General features: G+C 43.0%; 1 protein-coding gene across 1 annotated transcript in view; it reads left to right on the top strand.

The window, feature by feature from the left end:
- LOC144889364 (pleckstrin homology domain-containing family M member 3-like) overlaps nucleotides 1-20,985 on the top strand; it is a 40,922-nt gene extending 19,937 nt beyond the window's left edge. The window contains exon 2 of the mRNA XM_078769562.1: nucleotides 20,443-20,985. Coding sequence (XP_078625688.1) covers nucleotides 20,443-20,603 — 161 coding nt within the window. The 3' untranslated portion in view covers nucleotides 20,604-20,985. The remainder of the gene's footprint in view (nucleotides 1-20,442) is intronic.
- The last annotated feature ends 1,966 nt before the right edge of the window (nucleotides 20,986-22,951 follow it).

The raw sequence follows: 22,951 nt of genomic DNA on the forward strand, positions 1-22,951 counted from the left end.
CCTGTCTGTACATTTTGCCATGCCACCTGTGATATAATCCTGTTGTTGACTTCTTGCTGCGACAGACAATCAGTGACATGGTTCTTTTAACAAATAAATCACCAAAGTGTAAAAGAATCTCACCAGATTGATATTCTGAGTTAAGAAAGTAACCCAAGTCAAGAAAAAATATATATATTCCATATTAAATGCCAAGTCTGTATATACCGGCGTTGTAAAACTCCTGGCTACAACATTGAAACCAGTCACGAACCTTCTTCCTCATGGCATTGTTATCACCAAAGTGTATCCCATGTAATCCATCATTTAACGGGCCAAAGAGATGGTAATCTGAAGGTGCAAGATCCAGACTATAAGTAGGATGGGGGAGGACGGTCCATCCTAGGCCACGATTTCCTCCAATGTGTGCAGGCTGGTGTGAGACCGGGCGGTGTCATGAAGGAGAAGCTCCTCATTCATGTTTTGGTTTGGATGAACTCTTCATATGTGTCATTTCAGTTTCATTAATGTCTCAATGTACTGCTGCGTGTTAATCGTGGCACCCTTTGCTATAAAGTCCATGAGCAGGATCCCATCTCTGTCCCAAAACACAGATTCCCTGGCTTTAATCTGAATTTCTTTGCTGGTGATGTCTTATGGTGGCACTCCATAGACTTTTGGTGCCACTCGCTTGGTTTTGGGGTCATAATGGTGAACTCATGTGTCGTCATCTGTGATTATGTGTGATAGAAACTCGGCAACTTTGGCTTCATAGCGTAGCATTCGAAGACTTCCAGTTTTCTTTTTGCTCTTCCATCAACAATCTTGGGACCCGCCATGCACAAATATTGGAATACATCTGAGTTTCTTTATGATGCTTATGAGTGCCGGTTTTCCAAAATACCCACTGCCTCACCCAACTCGCTTGTTCTGATGTGACATTCCGGTATAATGAGCACATCAATCCGACTCATGTTTTTCGCTCAGTTATATATCGGTTTCCCTAATCTTCAAACACTTTGTCCATCGTGTAATGGTGCTCACATCAATGGTGGAGTTGCCGTACACATTCTTTAAACGCCTATGAATATCCACTGGAGGAAGCTCTTCTACAGTAAGAAATTCAATAACTTTTTAGCTGTGACGAGCAGCTCTATGAGAGGACCGCGTTGTTGTTCTTGTTGTTGGGGTGCCTTTTTGAATAGCGCATGCGCATACACTCGGACTTGCGTTGGTATGAGGTAAGAACATCGCGGACTAAAATCGCGATTTGGTTGAAGAAACCAGAATAAATTTAGCAACAAAGACAACATGAATGTTTTCATATCGATCTTGTTTCACAGAACTTGACACAAATTAGGTGTAATTATTGAATAGCGCATGCGCATACACTCGGACGTGCGTTGGTATGAGGTAAGAACATCGCGGACTAAAATCGCGATTTGTTTGAAGAAACTAGAATAAATTTAGCTGAAAGACAAAAAGACGCGAGTGCATGCGTATAATTTAATGACTGGTCGAATTTGGTAGTGCATATTGCAACAGATATCCTCATGATTCTACACGTCGCAGCTGGTGACCACACTGGTCATTTTTCTCTTGTTCTTTTTTATTCATACACACGTCTAGCCGGGCCGCCATTTTGAAATTGTGGTATGATGTTGTCATGTGACCAATCACAGTCCTGCTCACTCAACTTAAAATGTTTGGGAGATAGACGTTTCATTGTGATCTCACGTAGCTTTCCCACGTCGCTTTGGTTATAAACTGAAACTAGAATTGCACTCGGTAGAGCACATACCTCTGCCAGGCTGATCAGTTTGTTTTGTATCGGTCGGATCTGTATTCCGGAATTTAACCAATATCTAATTGGCTTGTTCTTGTCATACACCCAACCTGTCCACCAAGTCTCGTCCGAATCCGTCTATAACTTTTTGAGACCTCGTGCTATATATTGTTTTGGCCATATCTCTCATTGGTGAAGAATCACTTAGAAATTATCGTATCTGGATCTGGATCTTCACCAAAATCGAATCACTTCTTCCTTGTCACACACCCAACCTGTCCACCGTGTTTCGTCGGAATCTGTCCATAACTTTTTGCGATATCACCATGATCACCAGTATTAAACACGTGTGTATATATATATATATATATATATATATATATATATATACATATATATATATATATATATATATATATATATATATATATATATATATATATATATATATACAGTGGAACCTTGACTTACGAGTTTAATCTGTTCCGTGACCGAGCTCGTAACTCAAATTGCTCGTATCTCAAATCAAATTTCCCCATTGAAATGCATTGAAATGCTATTAATCCGTTCCAGCCCGCCAAAAACCACACCAATTTTTTTTTAAATATACAGTATATATAAAAATATCTCGCGCTTTATATTTCACCTGTATGCCAGCATACAAGCTGGCAGGATGGCCTGGACTGGAGGTACGCACACTTGACTCTAAAGTCTAAACTGTCCAGCCTGGGTTTGAATCCCGACCCAGCTATAACCTGTCATGGGTGAATCACAGGCAGGGTGATTCATCAATGTGTGTACCGCTAAACTGGGCGCCCCGTTTGCGTCCCATTAGTTGTTGGATGTTAAGGATCTCACCGTGTTTTCCACAAAGAGAAGGCGAGCTATCGCCGGCACTCTGAACAAGTTGACGGCAGAGATACTGTACTTGCAATGACAAGATAACCACGTGTCGCACGATCTCTTGTCATGGTCCACAAGATTATCACAGAGAGGTGCAGCTTCCAGCGTTTCGAGATCTGATCCAGGCCTATCCAAGGAGCCCAGCGTTCTAGGCCCGGTGGTTGTCTCAGACGGACCCGACAAAGGACGTGTTGGATTTTACCGCGAGCCGATTCGAGCACGGACGTGCCGGCGAACAAAACCAGTCATATCTTTTGAACGCGTGGCTCGATATTTACAAAATAAACTTTTTCTTGAAGGGCTGAACCGTGCGCTCAAAACGATACCGAGTTTGACCCTGAGAGAGCCGTTTTGCGTAAACTCAAAATAACCGAAATGCGAAAACTAAAAAGCAGCGCTATACTACGACAGAGATACTGTACGTGCACGGCAAGATAACCACGTGTCGCACGATCTCTTGTCATGGTCCACAAGATTATCACAGAGGTGCAGCTTCCAGCGTTTCGAGATATGATCCAGACCTAACTTTTGAGACCAGTCCCAGCCTTCTAGGCCCCGTGGTTGGTTCAGACGGACCCGACAAAGGACGTGTTGGATTTTACCGCGAGCCGATTCGAGCACCGACGTGCCGGCGAACAAAACCAGTCATATCTTTTGAACGCGTGGCTCGATATTTACAAAATAAACTTTTTCTTGAAGGTCTGAACCGTGCGCTCAAAACGATACCGAGTTTGACCCTGAGAGAGCCGTTTTGCGCCGGAGATACTGTACGTGCACGGCAAGATAACCACGTGACCGGGTGGCGAAAGCTCGTAACTCGGATCTCGGCTCGCATCTCAAAGCAACAAACTGCCAGAGTGACGGCTCGTATCTCGAAAAACTCGTAAGTTGGGGCACTCGTAAGTCGAGGTTCCACTGTATATATATATATATATATATATATGGTATCTGTAATCTGGTTCTCCAACCTAATGAGCGGACAACATGACGTCATCGCCATGCACGTCCGCCTTGCCTGCAAAGTTCCAGAGGAACCATCTAGCAGTGCGTCATTACGGATTATAAATACAGATACTGTCACAAGTGCATGCAAAACTCACAGTTACCGACCTGGTTTCGCCCTTGTTGGGGCTTCATCAGGGCAACGCAGTGAGGCTTTCCATACACTTGTAACTCTGTGACCCTTTCGGTTTTTATATCAGTCACTATGCGACCTTCATATCATCAGTGGAGAACCGCCAGCAAGGTGTCCCATACAGTTTGTTTGTCCGGTATCCCATGAGTGGATACCGGAGATAACGTTGCCGCGTGGCAGGCGGTGCTTATCGCTCCCAGCAAGGTGCAGCAGCAGCTGTATGGGACACCTTGCTGGCGGTTCTCCACTGATGATATGAAGGTCGCATAGTGACTGATATAAAAACCGAAAGGGTCACAGAGTTACAAGTGTATGGAAAGCCTCACTGCGTTGCCCTGATGAAGCCCCAACAAGGGCGAAACCAGGTCGGTAACTGTGAGTTTTGCATGCACTTGTGACAGTATCTGTATTTATAATCCGTAATGACGCACTGCTAGATGGTTCCTCTGGAACTTTGCAGGCAAGGCGGACGTGCATGGCGATGACGTCATGTTGTCCGCTCATTAGGTTGGAGAACCAGATTACAGATACCATTATTAGTAACTCCCAACCGCAACCAGGTCGACTCCATATGATGAGTGGATACCGGAGATAACGTTGCCGCGTGGCAGGCGGCGCTTATCGCTCCCAGCAAGGTGCAGCAGCAGCTGTATGGGACACCTTGCTGGCGGGTCTCCACTGATGATATGAAGGTCGCATAGTGACTGATATATATATATATATATATATATATATATATATATATATATATATATATATATATTATACGTATATATATATATATATATATTTATACGTATATATATATATATATATATATATATATATATACGTATATATATATATATATATATATATATATATATACGTATATATATATATATATATATATATATATATATATATATATATATACGTATATATATATATATATATATATATATATATATATATATATATATCTTTATATATATATATATATATATATATATATATATATATATATATATATATATATATATATATATATATATATATATATACAGTATATATATATATATATATATATATACAGTATATATATATATTTATAATATATATATATATTTAAACCAAGCGCAAGTTATTGTCAGCTGTGAAATTGCATTGGGTGCAGCCAAGGTTGATTGGGACACTTGAGACTAGAAAAAGGAACACGAGTCTCTCCGCACGTATGCAGCATCTTTCGAGCTGAATGGTACCGTTTGTACGGCTGCCTGCACCTCTCCGTCCGTGTCGGTCTGAAAATGTGTTTTGAGCTTGTGGACAGTTCTTACCTGATGCTGTTATTCAAATGAAATCATTGACCATCTTTGCCAAATTCCAAACGGTACAATTGCTACTCTGTATGAACGGCTCTTACCAAGAAACGCAAACTTTATTATTCTTGCCCTTCTTGGCTTTGGAATTCAGAACGAGAATCTCACTTCCATAGTGCTAGCTTTCAATTCAGCAGCGTGGTTCATGACAAAAACGTTTGCGGAGTTCCCCTGGGAACTCGGCCTGTTACAACGGCGGTATTTGTTTCCCCGAGATTCCTGAGTGACACAATAACACATTGTGCCTCGCACCATTCCTTGTTGCCATGTGGCGAAATTGAAATGATTTTGATACTTTTTAATGACAACCCTCAGCTACCCGATTCCTTTTATTTCTTCACCACCTCCGCCTCCTCTACTCCTTCAATTGCATTCTCCCCGGGTACCCTGCCCCATGCATAGCTGTAGTGGGTCACTGTATCCCTTGAATCTACGTGAATTCTATTTGAGTCGCTGCAGGGCCATGGTGTCTTTGAGTGACAACAGCCTTTCACAAGCTGCCCTCTCTGGCTGCCTGCCCGTCGCGAGAGTGCGTTGGCCTGAAAAGCCGTTCTCTGCCGCCCGCTTATTGCTGCCAATTACAAGCCACCACGACAGGGCCAGGAAATATGGGAAGGAGTGGGAAAGTTGGGGTATGTGGGTGGAGTTGCTGTTGGCAGAAGAGGCCCAGAGTAAGCAGTAGCTTGTCACAAGCCATTGAGATACCCTTCACTGAAGCTGCAACCATTGTGTAACTTCTCATTTTTGTTTGTCGTGCCAAGTTATTCTGCAAAGGTAAAGGAAAGATAAGTATGAAACGATTTCCCAGAAATGTCCGCTCCACCCCTACTCCACAACAATTTTTCGCAATCTTGAAATAATTGCCCGATTCTATTTTAACAATCTGGATTTCCAAGCTATAGTTTCACTCTAGTTGTTGCTGCTGTGCATGCACATACCCAATGGCGTTATGCGTCATAAACTATATGGACATTAGGAATGGATTGATAAAAATATTACACGGAACCTGTACCTGTCAGGCCTGATTATGCCAACGCTTAGTCGAGAAATTTCATATTTATGTTGTAAATGGGTGGCTATTGGTGGTAGTGCTCTGTTGTGGTGTGGTGTTAGTCCTTTGTTCTAATTCACATGGATTTTGCTTGCTGCTGTGTAAGCAAGCCACTACATTCCAGAGTACACTGTCCTTCAGTGGGAATGTTCATCTTTATTTATATAGCAGAAAAGCTTTATTTATTTTCTTTGCAGAGGTCAAAGTTCTTATTATGGAACCTGTGCCGACCGATAAGGGTTTACGGTCAGGAAGTACTTAGCGTGCACCAATGATGGGTAAAAAAAAACAAGTTGGAATTTGAGGGTATGAGCAGAGAATGGCCTACACAAAGGCTCGTTTCTTTTCTTTTTTTTTTCGAATCTTTTTTCTCAAATCCCGAATTTAATAATTTTTTTCAAAAAAAAAATAATTCGAATTTTTTTTTCAAAAATTTCGAAAATCGATTATTTTTTTTTCGAAAGAAAAGTTCTCGAATCTTTTTTTTTTTTTTTCGTTTTGTCTTTTCTCTCACCTACCTAGCACCACAAATGCCTGTCTCATGGCGAAACTGTCAGTGTTGCTGCTCCGGCCTGTAAACGTGTGGTTGGCATCGCAGAGTTGCTCTAATCCATTGGCAGAAAGTTAAATATTTGTTCCTCGCATGTTCTTCGTTGAGAGGAGCAAACACAAATAAACGAAGCTTCAGAACAATATTAGCCGAGCACTGGGTATGAAAGTCACGTGTGACACGTGTGACTTTCATGGTGCCACCGAAACCAGAATAGTCATTGCTTGGCCGACCATCGAGCAGACAAGTGACACATCTTTGAGCCGAGATGTCACTTTATTCTCACCAGTGCTATAATTACCACAATGGCAAGCTGCACCTATTTTAAAAACCCTGCGGCGACCTGCTCCCTGCCTCAAACAAAACCCAATTAAGCACATCAGGAGGCAAGCAGAGAGGGTCCATCTCACTGTGGCACGAACTGCGTTGCTGACAGTTTGGAGACATGTGAAGTGTGAACCCATATTCCCAAACTTCTCACATACTGTTTTCATCCGCATTTCTCCGAAGCCAAGGACCATTCTCCAACTCTGCCTGCTTTTGGTTTCATTGAACCATTCGTGAAGTGCAAATTTCCTTATTTTGCTCAAATTGATTTTAATTTGTTGCTTTCTTGGTGTCAACATTTAATTTATTATTTTCTTTACATGTCCAGAAAGGGCTGGTAGGATAGCTCAGAGGTATGCAACCTCGTCTCTGAGCTGTGTAGCCTGGGTTTGAATCTCGGCCCAGCTATAAACTGCCATCCTGGTGTCTCGCAGGCATCGGGAGGCGTCGGCGTGTGTTAAACCGGATGACCTGTCTGCCATTAGTTGGTGGCTGTTAACGGTCATTTGCGAAGAGTATGCGAGCTATCACCGGCACCCCAAACAAATTACAAAATTCCTGCCATGGATGACTGCTGGGAAGGCAATGGCAAACCACCCAGCAGAACCCCGTGCCAAGTAACTGCTTCAGCAGCAACAACACTCTGGAAACAGTGTGGTATGTATCGTATCAAATCCCAGTTTTATAGTAAGTTGTAAAGTTATGAAAGAGAAATATAATCCTCACTTACAAAAATGATGTGGCTGTGTAAATATTGTATTTGAGACATGGCATTCATCTTCATCATGTGTGCTCTGCCTAAAGGCAGGTCCTTGGCTCATAGTCCTCTCCAGGTGTCTGTCCTGTGCCAGTCTTTTCATTTTCCAATAACTTCCTACAGTTTTCTAGTCATAACATTATCAGTGTCGAAAGCAAAAACAACGAGAGCGAAGTCTATGGCGCGCCATCGCAAATCCCCAATGCTTCTCACATAAAGCAAAGTTGAAAAATGGCAAAAAGGTTCCACCAGTCTTCTTTTTTTTTTTTTTGTGTACAGAATCGAGGCTCGTGTAAGAGCTAACACATTGAACATGAAAACATGCACAGACACACGAAAAAATGAGAGAGATAGAGAGATAGAGAGATAGAGAGAGATAGAGAGTGAGAGAGAGAGAGAGAGAGAGAGAGAGAGAGAGAGAGAGAAAGAGAAAGAGAAAGAGAGACAGACAGACAGACACAAACAACAGAAGAGAACAGGGACGTCGGTAGATCTGGGGGAGGAGGAAGGGGGTACAACAACAACATGCATTTTAAGGCCATTTTCCCTGCAAGAGCGGGGGTTAGCCTTGCGGTCCCCATGACAATCTTCTCCATTTTGCCCTATTTTCTGCATCTCTCCTTGTTAACCCCCCCGCCCGCATTTCTTCTTCCACCATATTTAGCCAAGTCTTTCTCGGTCTTCCCCGTCCTCTACTTCCTTCTACATTCATTTCCATCACTCTTCTCAACCAGTCACTTTCATCCTTCCACAACACATGACCAAACCATCTCAACCTGTTCCTCTTCACAGCATCAATCACAGGCTCTATTCCCATCATCTTACGCAATTCATCATTTGTCTTCCTCTCTCTCAACGAAACTCCGCACATCCGTCGAACCATTCGCATTTCCACCCTTTCCAACCTTCGTTGCTGCTCTACGTTCATTACCCATGTCTCGCTCCCATAAATCATAACACTTCTCAAACATGCAGCATACACCTTTCCCTTCAGCTTCAACGACACTCCCCTCCTCATCAGCACGCCACTCAGTTCCCGAAACTTCTTCCATGCACTTCTCACTCTCGCAACCATTGCCGAGTCTGATCCACCTTCTCCATTCAGCATGTCTCCGAGGTAGCAAAATGTTTTCACACCTTCCAGATTCACGCCGTCTCCAAGATCCAACTCAACATTTCCTCCATCTGCAGCTCCCTCTGTGCACACCTTACATTTGAATGTAGCTGCCACACTGGTTAATGGCCCTCTCAGATCACTACATTTTTGATGAACCCACTCAGTGTACATTGAATGGAGTTCACTCAGACACCCTTCCTACACACAGCACAGGGCCACTTCCCAGTTCTTTCCACCTCACCACATGCTTTACCACTTGCCATCACCTTCGTCTTTCCGATAATCACCTTCAGACCTTTTGTCTCCATACATTCCTTCCACTTGTTCATCTTTTCCTTCAGTCCATCCATACTTTCCACAATCAACACCAGATCATCTGCATACAACAACTCCCACGGTAAACCCTCCTTTACGTTCTGAGCCAGCACCTCCATCACAGCTACAAATAGTAGTGGACTTAGTACCGACCCCTGATGCACTCCCATCTTCACCTCAAACTCACCACTGTTCCCGTCCTTCGTCCTTACAGCTGTGCGCGCTCTTTTGTACATTGCCATCACGACTCTGATCAACCATTCCTCCACTCCTAACTTCCTCAATGCCCATGTCAATACTTTGCGTGGAACCCTATCGAATGCTTTCTCCAGATCAACAAACCCAAGAAACAACTTCTTCCTCTTCTCCATGAACTTCTCCTGCAACTGCCTCACAATGAAAAGCGCGTCTGTCGTTCCTCTTCCTGGCATAAATCCAAACTGCATTTCGTCGATCTTCACCTTCTTCCTTATCCTCCTCTCCAACACCCTTTCCAATACCTTCATTCCATGCTCCAATAACTTTATCGCTCGGTGCGAGCCACACTCCAGAGGGTCACCTTTCCCCTTGTATAGAAGGACGAGGGTACTCGGTTCCCTATCCACTGGAATGCGGCCTTCTTTCACCACCAGATTACAGATCTCTGTCATTCCTTCCTGCTGCCTTCAACATATCTCCCACAACTCCCGTCGGCCCTCGCGCTTTTCTGCCCTTCATTGCTTATATCGCTTCCTCAACTTCCTTCTCAGTTATCTTCTCTGCCGGTCCTAAAACTGCGTTACTCTCTATGATGCCATCCCATTCATTCTCTGCATTCAACAGTATTTCCATATATCTCTTCCATCTTCCTTTAATTCCATCTGGGTCCACAACGATTTGTCCCACTTCATCCTTCAAGCAATTCACCCCCATCACATCACACCTCTCTTTCGCTATCTGCTTTGCAATCCTGAATACTGCTTTCTGACCCTCTTCCGAATCCAAGCGTTCTCCGAACATTTTCCTGCATGCCTCCTGCGCCTTTGCTACCTCTTTCTTTGCAGCCTTCCTGGCTGCCTTATAACTTTCATGCTCTGCTGTTTCTGCTCCCGTACCCTTCGCCTTCTGCCACTCCTTGAACTTCTTCCTCTTCTCGTCAATCCTCTTTCCAACTTCATCATCCCACCACCAAGTTTCCGAGTGCCTCGGTGGTCCTTTTGTCCATCCACATACCTCACCAACGGCTCCCAACAGACTAGCTTTCATTGACATCCAACCACTTTCAAGCTCAACCACATCATCCTCGACCTTACTCAGCCTCTCTTTTAATGCCTCCCTTACTGTCACCTCTTTCAACCTCCACACCTTTATTCTCGGTTGGTACTTCACCCGCCGAGCTCTCCTTGCACCTTTCACCCTTATGTCGCAGACAACCAAGTGGTGCTGTGAAACAGCCTCCTCCCCCGCGATCACCGTTGTGTCCCGGAGGTGCCCCCTATCTCGCCTACGCACCATCAGGTAGTCAACGGTTGTCGTCGACCCACCTGACGTGTATGTAACAAGCTTATTGTCCTCTTTCTGGAACTGAGTATTACAAATCTACAAATCAGCTCCATCAGCAAACTCCAAAATCCTTTCACCTTCTCCATTTCTCACACCATATCCGTAACCCCCATGAACTCCGTCAAAACCATCCATACTCCTTCCCACATGTCCATTTAGGTCTGCTCCTACCACAACAACTTCCTCATCTTTCACGTTTTCCATCAGCTTCTCTATCGCACACCAGAACTTGTCCTTCTCTTCATCGCTCCGACCAACCTGCGGAGCATATCCCGAGATGACGTTCACCAAGAGCTTTCCAATCATCATTTTCACCATCATCAACCTATCACTCACTCTAGTCACACTCACCACACTGTCTACAAACTCCTCAGAAAACAGGACACCAACACCATTCACGCCCTCCAGGCACCCTTGCCACATAAACTTGTATTTCTGTCCCTGCCTACCCTTCACCATTCTCACACCACTTCCCTTCCATCTCGTCTCTTGCACACAACATATGTCCACTCTTCTTCTGACCAATACTTCCACCACTTCTCCTGATCTCCCTGTCATTGTCCCTACATTCCATGTCCCAAACCTCAGAAACCGATCTCCACTTCGGGCTGTACCCTGCTCATATGTAGTTGTAATTGTCATGGTTCTCTTTTTGAGGCAATGTTTTTATGGCCGGATGCCCTTCCTGACGCCAACCCTCTTGGTCGTCTCTTACGACACGCAGGGATACGATGTACCTATTCTAATCCAGGGTATACACTGGGAAACGCTTAAAACATGGAAATTCGGGGGGGGGGGGGGGAGGGCGGCGTCAACATCACGGCTGCGGTTTAAACATATTTAAATAATATTTAAACAAAACCATGAAAAACAATCTGGCGAAAGTCTCTAAGTGAGAACGTGGATTTGAGAAAACAAGGAGCAGAGGTGGAAGAAAAACGAGATATAGGGGGCGGGGCACAAGTCGAGACGAGGAGGAGAGCGAACAAGCACGTGTCTGGGAGGAGAGAAAGAATTAATATAGAAATTTTTTTGTTTGTTTTGTTTATTTATTTGTTCTGTTTTCAAAACGCTGGACAAAGAGTAAGATGTTCGTGAGAGGTAGGGGGGAGAAAAGTAAATCAAAGAAACAAGCAAATACTACAAGGAGGAGGGAGGGGGTACACGGTATATAGCAAATAAACACTCCTAGGAATTTCAGGAAAGAAGTTGGGAATTTAAATAGGCGGATTTGGGGTGTTTTAACAGGGGTAGAAAAGATCAAGGTTTTGGATGGGGGAAGATAAGACATGGGGGTGAACAGCTGTTTTAAAGACCTGGAGGGAGGAGGGATTGAAGAGAGTGGGGGAGTTTGTTCCAGAGGTGGGAGAAAAGAGGAATGAAAAAGTGAAGGTGAGCAGAGAGTCTTGATTTTGGCAGTTTAACCATGAGAGGGTTGCTGGCAGATCTTGTGCGACCGGTAGGAATATTTGGGGAACAGAGCACAGACAGAGCTGGGGGAGCTAGGCCGGAGAGGAGTCGGTAGAAGACAAAGTCCACCAACCTGCCTGCGGTGAGTGAGTGAAAGGCCCTCGGAGTTAGCTTCATAGCGGGAGATTCCAATGATTCTGAAAGCTTTGGTTTCAACCGTGAAGCCGAGCTAGGTGTGAGGCAGGAGCACCGGCCCAGAGGGGAGAACAATATTCCGTTGGACTGCGGATGAAAGCCTTGTACAGTGCATTCAGAAAGTATTCAGACCCTTTCACTTTTTTCACATTTTGTTATGTTGCAGTCTTATGCTGAAATCGTTTAAATTCATTTTTTCCCTCATCAATCTACACTCAATACCCCATAATGACAGAGAAAACAGGATTTTAGAAAGTTTTGCAAATTTATTAAAAAGAAAAAACTGAAATTTGTTTTCAGTTTGAAATTTGTTTTCAATGAAACATTGACATAATTATTCAGACCCTTAACTCAGTACTTGGTTGAAGCACCTTTCACTGTGATTACAGCCTCGAGTCTTCTTGGGTATGACGCGACAAGCTTTGCACACCTGGATTTGGGGATTTTCTGCCATTCTTCTCTGCAAATCCTCTCAAGCTCTGTCAAGTTGGATGGGGACCATCGGTGGACAGCCATTTTCAGGTCTCTTCAGAGATGTTCGATTGGGTTCAAGTCAGGGCTCTGGCTGGGCCACTCAAGGACCTTGACAGAGTTGTCCCTAAGCCACTCCTGCCTTTTCTTGGCTTTGTGCTTAGGGTCATTGTCCTGTTGGAAGGTGAACCTTCGGCACAGTCTGAGGTCCTGAACGCTCTGTTTCAGGTTTTCATTAAGGATATCTCTGTACTTTGCTCCGTTCATTGTTCCCTCAACCATGACCAGTCCCCCAGTCCCTGCTGCTGAGAAACATCCCCACAGCATGATGCTGCCACCACGATGCTTCACCGTTGGGATGGTATTGGGCAGGTGATGAGCGGTGCCTGGTTTCCTCCAGACATGACGCTTAGAATTGAGGCCAAACAGTTCAATCTTGGTTTCATCAGACCCCAGAAACTTGTTTCTCGCAGTCTGAGAGTCCTTTAGGTGCTTTTTTTGCAAACTCCAAGTGGGCTTTCATGTGTCTTTCACTGAGGAGAGGCTTCCGTCTGGCCACTCTGCAATAAAGCCCTGATCGGTGGAGTGTTGCAGTGATGGTTGTCCTTCTGGAAGTTTCTCCCATCTCCAATTTCTCCCATTTCCACATTCTGGACGATTCATGAATTTAAACGATTTCAGCATAAGGCTGCAACATAATAAAATGTGAAAAAAGTGAAGGGGTCAGAATATTTTCTGAATGCACTGTATGTGGTGAGGAGCCCAGGTGTGCCAAGGAAGGACTTCGCACGACGGAGGATGCACAGTCGGCGACTGGCTTTGGAGGCCAGCTTGGAAATGTGGTTTTCCCAGGAAAGATTATGGCATTTAGTGAGACCCAAAAGCTTGAGTGACAGAACTTCTTGGAGAGGATGGTTGAGAAAGTAGATGGGAGGGTTGTCCAGTCGGTCTTTTCGGAGAGACATCGTAAGAGTGTGAGATTTGTCAGGATTGAAAGACATGTTCAACTTGTTTGACCAGTCTGTGATTTTGTGAAGGTCTGCAGAGTGAGGAGGCTGCAAACTGCCAATCTGAGGGATGAGGTATTGAGCGGCAGAGAGTGGAGTCATCAGCAAAGAGATAGAGAGGGTTTTCCAGAGAGTTGGAGAGATCATTGATGAAGACCAGAAAAAGCACAGGGCCCAGAACACTGCCTTGGGGAACTCCAGCCTGAACAGGAAGGGGAGATGAGAGAAATCCATTCAGGGCCACACGTTGACTCTGACCAGAGAGGAAGTCCTCAAGCCAAATTCAAGGTCCTTCAGCCTTGAATTCGTCCTGACCATCAGTTTTACCGTCATTCGAGCTTGAATTCGTCTCGACTGTCACCTGAAACTGAATCACCGAAGAGTTCGATAAGTTTTGTTTAATTTCTGCCTGCCTGACATTGAAAAGATTGAAAATCATTCCAAACAGGGAAAATTTTGTTTTTAAGGATGTTATAAAGGACACAAACAACAGGCACATATAACTAATGTAACGTGTTAAAAAAGCTCGGTGATAAAATAGATATCACGATTCACCAAAATAATTTTTATTTCATTGGTGAAAGATTGTTTTGGTGGTGACCATGCCTCCATGACCAAAACCAGTGATCCCTATATAAATTCTATAATTATTTACTGTTTCCCATTCTTAGGATTTCAAAATCAAAAAAAAAATTGAGTTGCAAATGACTCAACAAAAATGGGGCCAGAGGTCCATGGGCTTGCTTGTTACAATCAATTTTCTTCAAAACTGAAAATAGTTTTCTCTTACAAACAGCTGTGTACAACATGGCATATGAAAGACATTCAGGGTTGTGGTTGGGAAAGGTGGTGGAGGGAGGTGCTGAAGTAATACATTTTATATGTGCAGCTATCAAAATAAAATGGGGTGCACGTGTATGTCATCATGTGCTCTGCTTGTGCCAAGTTGGAACAAAATCGGTCGATGCATGTCGAGAACTGGTTGTAGACACGTTTCAGTAGCAAAATGGCTGCCAGTCGGCCATCTTTGATCTGGTCACAAAAGAAAATGATGTGCAGATGTAAGCCGTTATTCTTTATCTGTTTGCCAAGTTTGAACAACATAGGTAAATACATCTCCGAGAAATGGTTGAGGATATATTCAACATCGGGTTTTTTACAACTAAAATGGCCGCCAGTCGGCCATCTTTGATCGCATTACGAAACAAAACGATGTGCATCTTATGTATGCCGTCATGTATCGTCTTTGTGCCAAGTATGAACAAAATTGGTACATGGTGTACATCTCGAGATATCTTTGCGGACGGACGGACGAGACCCAAGCCATGAGACCCCGTTTAGGACTTGAACCTAACTTTGTGATAGGAAGCACGTATTACTATGGCCACTCACTTTCTTCAGAAATCCACTACAATTGTAATCAAACCACAATTTAAAAAACCCGAGCACTGGGTTTTTAGTTTTGAAAAATGTCAAAAAGATTCACGTAAAAATGTTTGTTTGTTTTTTTTCTTAGAGGGCAATCATCAAACTTTAGACAGAAATATTTTTTATCAGCAGTTTTAACAGGACTATAAAATACCACTGATAAACATTTTCTTTGTTTTTATTTTTTGACCAGGTGCATTTCGTGCTGGCAGGATAGCTAAGATGTATTTGCACTCACCTCAGCTGTCTAGCCTGGGTTTGAATCTCAACCCAGGTATAAACTGTCACCATGGTGTTTCACATGCAGGAAGAGGCATCCAATGTGTGCACCGTCCATCGGAAGGACGTTAAACCGGAGGACCTCTCCACCAGAACTTATTGTTGGTGGATGTTAAAGAACCCACTGTGTCTCGCGAAGGGTAGTTTAGTTATTTCCGTCACCCTGAACAAATTACAAAAACTCCTGCCTTAACCCCCTTGCTGAACGACACTTGCATGGCAAGCGTGGTGAGTGTTCCAATAACTCCGACATGAGTTGAGAGAGGCCCTCCTTCTGCAATGGATTGAAAACAGGCTGATGATCACATTATCCAGCTAGTGTTTGTAACTAAAATGTTGTACTTTCTCAAATGTATTTTACAATTATCCTTCTTATTGTCCCCCGTCGCACCACGGAGCGAAAGGGGGACTATGGTTTTCCCCTCCCTCCGTGTGTGCGTCCGTCCGTGCGTGCGTCCGTCCGTGTGTGCGGGTGTGTGTGCGTACGTGCGGGCGTGCGTGCGTAAGCGAAGGACCGAATTCTAATTTGGTGGGTGGGTGCAACCCACGTCAAAATCCAAGATAGCCGCCGCCATGTATGTCTGAACATTGTGAGCGGAATATCTTGGAAAATAAGCGAAATACCAACTTCTAATCTAGTTTGTGGATGTATCTCGGCATAAGGGAGAACGCTATTGAAAATTGGGTCGCCACGTCAAAATCCAAGATGGCCGCCGCCATGTATGTCTGAACATTGTGAGCGGAATATCTTGGAAAATAAGCGAAATACCAACTTCTAATCTAGTTTGTGGATGTATCTCGGCATAAGGAAGAACCCTATTGAAAATTGGGTCGCCACGTCAAAATCCAAGATGGCCGCCGCTATGTATGTCTGAACCTTGTGATCGGGATATCTTGAAAAATAAACGAACTACTAACTTCTAATCTGGTGTGTGGGTGTATCTACGCATAAGGGAGAACGCTATTGAAAATTGGGTCGCCACGTCAAAATCCAAGATGGCCGCCTTGCGTCTTCCACTTTGTCAACTCACATCACTTCACCGACGGGGGACCTAGGCGTAACGCTTGTTAACACTCCTTTGCAGAACATCTTAATTTATTAATTTCATAAAACTCTGCCAATAAAATATTGTTTTTAAACGTACTTAAGCAAATTAGGGAAGATCCCGCCCTTATGGAAGCGTTAATTCCCCCATGTTATGATGTCTATGGTGGATTTTAGTGTGACTTGTAATACTGGCTTTCACCAGGCCAATACGATACACATCTACATCAAGAGAACTAGGTCGGGTCTTTAACCCACGGGGGTTATGACATATATATATATATATATACATACACACACACACACACACATATATACATTTATTTATTTACCCACTAAAACAAACACACCGAATACAACGACCGGTTTTCAGCTCAGTGTCCAGTAACATGGGAGTGAATACAAGTGAAAACCAAGCAGACGCTTCTCCAATTATATACATGCTTTATAACATGATTCCTGATTGTACACCACTCTTTTCCTATTCCATCTCCAGGTGCTGCATAACGTCATTGCCGGGAACCGAAGAGGGCCCGGCAATGACGCATGCTGAAAGGGAGTACTCAGTTTTCACTCCGGTTGTTTGTTTGTTGTTCACCACTGTTTTTCTATTCCATCTCCAGGCGCTGCATGACGTCATCGCCGGGCACCAAAGGGAGCCCGGCAATGACGCGCGCTGAAAAGGAGTACTCAGTTTTCACTCCGGTTTCCTGTTTGTTTGTTTGCTTGCTTGTTTGTCCGGGCAATATCTCAGACATCCTTTGAGCTAGGGAGCTGAAATTTCTGAACAATAGTGAGCAAATGCTTTGGCAAAAACACTTTTTTGTTTTTTGATTAATCAATTAGTTGATGAGTTACTTAATTATTATCAATTAATTAAGTACTGATTTATTTCCTTTCTCATCTGGGCAATATCTCTGGCACCTTTTGAGCTAGGAAGCTGATATTTGGACATGAAAATGACCAAGTGATTTGGCTGTAAAGGGTCTTTGTAATTTATTGATTAATCAAATAATTGATTCTTTTTTTTTTATTAATTAATTTTCAAAAAGTTACAGATCTGGGTGAAGTAGTGGTGGTTTTAGGTATGATATTAGCCAATTGATTAAGAAATTGGTTATTTTACCATTATTATTTATTTATTTTAATTAGACAATTAATTATTGTACACCACTTCTTCCCAATTCCGTCTTCATGCGATGCATGCAGTGTTGCTGGGCGCTGAAGGCGCCCCAGCAATGTCGCATGCTGGAGGACATGCTATTTATTTATTTGGCATGGGGATGGTGTACTTTGAATGTTGCGCTACTTATTTTTATTTCCCACTCCAACACAAAAAATATCATAAAATCATGTATAAATTGTTCTAGTGAATACTTTTTTTCATACCAAACAATTTTCATGTGAATGTTGTCACTTTTTAAAAGTCTACATTATGCCTTCCTCACAAGTTCCATGTTTGCATGTTTTCAGATAAAATAACTACTGTATTTTTAAATTTTTGAAACATATTTATTTGAGGAACTGCTGTGCTACCGTGACCAAATGGAAAATCCTCTCTTTTATTCCTCTTTTGAAATAGAGTAGTTTTGTTATGTTTGGTTGTTTTGAAGCCATTTACTTCATATGTGTACAGGGTAAAATTAGGAAAGGAGGATAGAGCGGGGATAGAAGGAAAGGTGAAAGATTTTTGATGGAACAGGGATTTGAAATATAGCTGGATAGAGATGAGAAAAGGAAGTGGAATGAGGAAGTGAATGAGGTACACGGAGGGTGCAGAAGGAGGGGTTTTAAAAAAAAAAGAAATCTTTTTTTTTGCAAATTCCATTTGTATATAGCTTCTAATGTAAATATTCTATTGGTAAGCAACCTACAAGGATCATTCCAAAATGTTCTGTCACCTGGCTTTAACTTGTTAAATCAAAAGTCTCGATGATTGAAAATTTCTGTCATAATTTGCTGACGTGTCTGGTAAATATCAAGTTTCTTACACTCTATTTTTGGGGGTGAGGCGGGGGGGGGGGGGGGGGGGAGTGAAACTAAGGGCATAATTATAATACCCAAGGATATGGCCATGGCAAGGAAGCTTTGGTGAATACGATATCGAGAGTATTCTTTAATTACTTGTTGTGCAGAAGGAAAAATGCCCATGAAATACACCAATACATTTTCTTGCAATATTCCCGACACATGTACACACTTGAGAACTGTTCAGCCATCCTTTCTGGGAAAAAAGATTGATGTGCAAGACAAACAAATCTCATGCAGACGCATACAATGTACCTGTTATGAACAAACTTTCACTTATAGAGTTTGCATCACAATTCAAGAACCTGCGACAGAGTCCAGAATACCAAAGGTAATTGCGCATCACAGGGCCATTGATTGATCTGTGGAAAAGAGTGGTGATGACAAAATGGATGCCACACATCCTCACGGAGGAAGAGGCTGAACCGGATTGCTTTCTCTCAATGGCATCTTTGACGTTTTTGGCAGGAAGACGAACGACACCTTAGAATGCATCGTTGCCGGAGACGAAACCTGGTGCCGCAGTGATGAGCAAGAACTTAAGTCTCATTGGGCAAAGTGGAAAGGGCTGAGTTATCTGTGTCCAAAAAAGGACAAATGCCAAGAACAGAGCATCAGGGTGCTTCATGTATCTATCTATAATTCCAGTAATCTCTGTGTGTATGTTTGTATGTTTGTATGTTTGTATGTTTGTATGTTTGTATGTCTGTGACCGCTGTTTCTCGACAACCACGGGTCCGATATACTTTAAACTTGCCAGGTATATTGCTGGGGACCCGAGGATGTGCCTTTTCAAGGTTTCATATTAATCGGACAAGTAGTTACCGAGCTATGTCCAAAAAACGATTCAACCAATCAGAGAGCAGCGAGCTATCACGTGTGCCGAACGTGGCGAACAGACTCTGCCTCGGACGGCACATTTGAGAGCGTATTCATTTATTTCACGTTGGAAAACTATGTTGCCGTTAAACTATGTTTTAAAACTAATTAAAACTACTATCTATAATTCCACGGGTCCGATAAAAAACACCGTACTCGCAAGCCGTTCGCTTTGGACCAAACCATTTCATGTAAATAGAGGGGGGGGGATATAATTTTAGATATATATATAGTACGGGCATGCCCTAGTATTTTCAATTCTTATGACCTCATTATAATTTTGCTAAACGGGACAATTTCCATCGGAAGTGAATGTGGATATTCTCGTCAATATGTGTATTACCTATGAAGCATCCAGCTCTTCCGAGTGAAGATTCCTCTGTCAGATGCTGTACTGAATGCAAAAGGAAAAGCTTAATGTCTGCAATCTTTCTGACACCTGGAATTCTTGGAATTGGGAAATCTTGCTTTGCCAACAATATTTAAAACCGTGGGACTTTTATTTATTCTTCAAAATGAATAAACAACCTTTGAGTAAGACATTTTGCTTCTGCGAAAGAGGTTTACAGCCTCATCTACGTCATTAAGGACTATTCAAAAGGAAGACTTCTATCCTCGGATCAAAATTTGGTCCACAGCTAGAATAGGTGTATTGAAGAAGAAGAAAATTGTTTTTAGACTAATGTCACATGAATGGAGTTTGTCAAGGGCACTTCCTGTTTTGTAAGTAGGTGACGGAACTTTTGTGATGCCCTTCATAGTTGTAATAAATGAGAGAATCTCTGAATTTCATTTTTACGTTCATTCAAACTTAAAACGAGCCACTAACTCATACTTGTTCATCACGTGGGGTGTATTTGCCCCTTTTGCCAATTTTCAGGTTGCAGACATGGCATCGGACTGCGTTTTGGCAAGGCAAAGGTTTGCGAGTTCAGCGGGCGCTATTACTGCGAGCATTGCCACACCGATGATCTTTTCATCATCCCATCACGCGTCCTGCACAACTGGGACACTGTGCCACGAAAGGTGCTCTGCTTTTAGCATTCTGTGCATTGCTACAATTTGTGCTATGCATTAGTTCCTGTGATGCAATTGTATGTTTGCTGTGCACGGGTAAAAAAAAAAAAATGCATCGTTTCAACCCAACAACTCGATTTACGATCAATTGATGCTCATGTATATGCACGTGTGTATATGTCCTTGTGTATTTCTATTTGGAAGTCGATGTATATTTCTAGCTCTTCCATGAGCCTCGACTATTTGTCCAAAAAAAGAGTATTGGCATTATATTGGCATTATATATTTGAAGAAATTGCGACGAACATTCATCCCGTTCTCTCGTCCTTCCATTTTCATCCTGAATCTGTTTATCATCAGTGACTTAAATATTAAATCTGTCGGGAGCAGCCCATGTTGTAATTACAAAAAATAGAAAAAAAAAAAAAATGTATGGATCATTTCCAAGAGTATCATTTTACATCCCACGTGTACTGGGCTCGATTAGGTTTAAAAAAAAAAAACATGTTTCTGCTGTTGTGCATTCTCTTAAGGAGGATCATGGAAAAAATGAGAACTCTGCATGCCATTTTACAGTTCCAAGTAATGGCTGTTTATCATTTATTTTTACTATTGTATAATTATTAATATGGTACACCGCTCCTTTCCGATGCCATCTCCAGGCACTGCATAACGTCATTGCCGCACACCGAAAGGGGCTCGGCAATGACGCATGCTGAAAGGGAGTACTCGGTTTACACTCTGGTTGTTTGTTTTCTTGCTTTCTTGCTTTCTTGTTTGTTTGTCCGGGCAATATCTCAGCCATCCTTTGAGCTAGGAAGCTGAAATTTCGGCACAATAGTGAGCAAGTACTTTTTCAAAATTTTGTTGTGTTGTTTCAAAACTGGTAGGCCAGTGTCACACAAGTTACCAAAATTTCCCCTTTCAATTTCTTTGATATCTTTGTCTGCCATTAGTCCCTCCACCTCCTCCACTCATACACACCCACCTGAACCATCTTCTGTACCTCTGCCTACAACTTTCCATCTCCCGTCACTGTTCCCCCCAGATACTAAAACCTATTTCCTTGTCTGATCTTCTTCCTCTCTAACCTGATATTGAATTATATTCTCTACTGCCCAATCCACATCACCTCCATCTTCTCCATGTTCATTTTCAGCCCATGTTTCTCAAATGCCTCCTTCCATTACCCCAGTACTTCCTGCATCTCCCATCTAATCTCCATCACAACAACCACATCATCCACGTACAACCTCCACCCCCAGAATATCTTTCATGTTTGCCTTTCTGATTACCAGCTCTATCAACATGATAAACAGGAGTGGGCTGAGAGCACTTCCCTGCCTCAAACCGATGTTGATACTGAACTCCTCCGACATCCCAGGACCAACCCAAACTCTTCCATTCGTTCCCTTGTGCATCCCTTCCACCAACTTAACTTCTGCTTCCGGCACTCCCATCCATCTCAGGGTCGCCATCACAAATATCTCTCGGGACAGTCTCATAAGCCGTCTCCAGGTCCACAAATCCCAACGCCATTTCAACTTGCACCTCCAAGCTCTTCTCTAACAGCTCTCAGTGTGAGCATCCCACCCATCATCCCTCTACCCTTTCTACACCCCTGTTATATTCACCAATTTCCATCTCAACACTCTTCCTTATTCTACCATCGACAATCCTCTCCAGTACCTTCATGACACGACTTGGAAGCATAATGCCTCTGTACTTCACCGGATCTTGAACATTATCCTTCCTCTTCCATATCAGCACAATTCGCCCTCTTCTCAAATCCTTCGGAATTGAGCCATCTCGTTCATACATTAATGAGGCTCTTCATCCATCTAACGGTGTTCTCCCACAGCAACTACTGTATCATCTCTGTATACACATCATCAATACCTAGTGCTCTTCCCTTATTAATCTTCTTTACTGCTGTCTGCCCCCCTCGCCCTGTCCCCTTTCCATTTGATCTCCTGCACAGACAACACTTCCAACCTCCTCTGCATCATCTCCACCACCTCGACACCTCTCCCCTCCACCAATGCCACATTCAAACTACCTATCCAGATCTCACTTTTTAACCGCTGCCCACATGGCAAAGCCAGTACCCTCTTGATTAAGTTTGGGAAACTCTGGTCATCAATCAGCAGTGCTGCCCACGCTGACCTGCTGGACCTACTGCACAAGCGTGCTGTCACCATCCTGTGCACACACACACACACACACACACACACACACAAAATTTAGGATATGTGAGTATCAATACTAAATCACAGAACGACATACATATTATCTATAAGAGGTAGTTACAGTTTTCAATTTACACAATTAAGATAAATTGAAAATTTTAACGACCTTATCAATAATATGTA

Source organism: Myxine glutinosa, unplaced genomic scaffold (genome assembly GCF_964187855.1).
Source record: "Myxine glutinosa unplaced genomic scaffold, kmMyxGlut1.1 SCAFFOLD_3111, whole genome shotgun sequence".
Lineage (NCBI taxonomy): Eukaryota > Metazoa > Chordata > Myxini > Myxiniformes > Myxinidae > Myxine > Myxine glutinosa.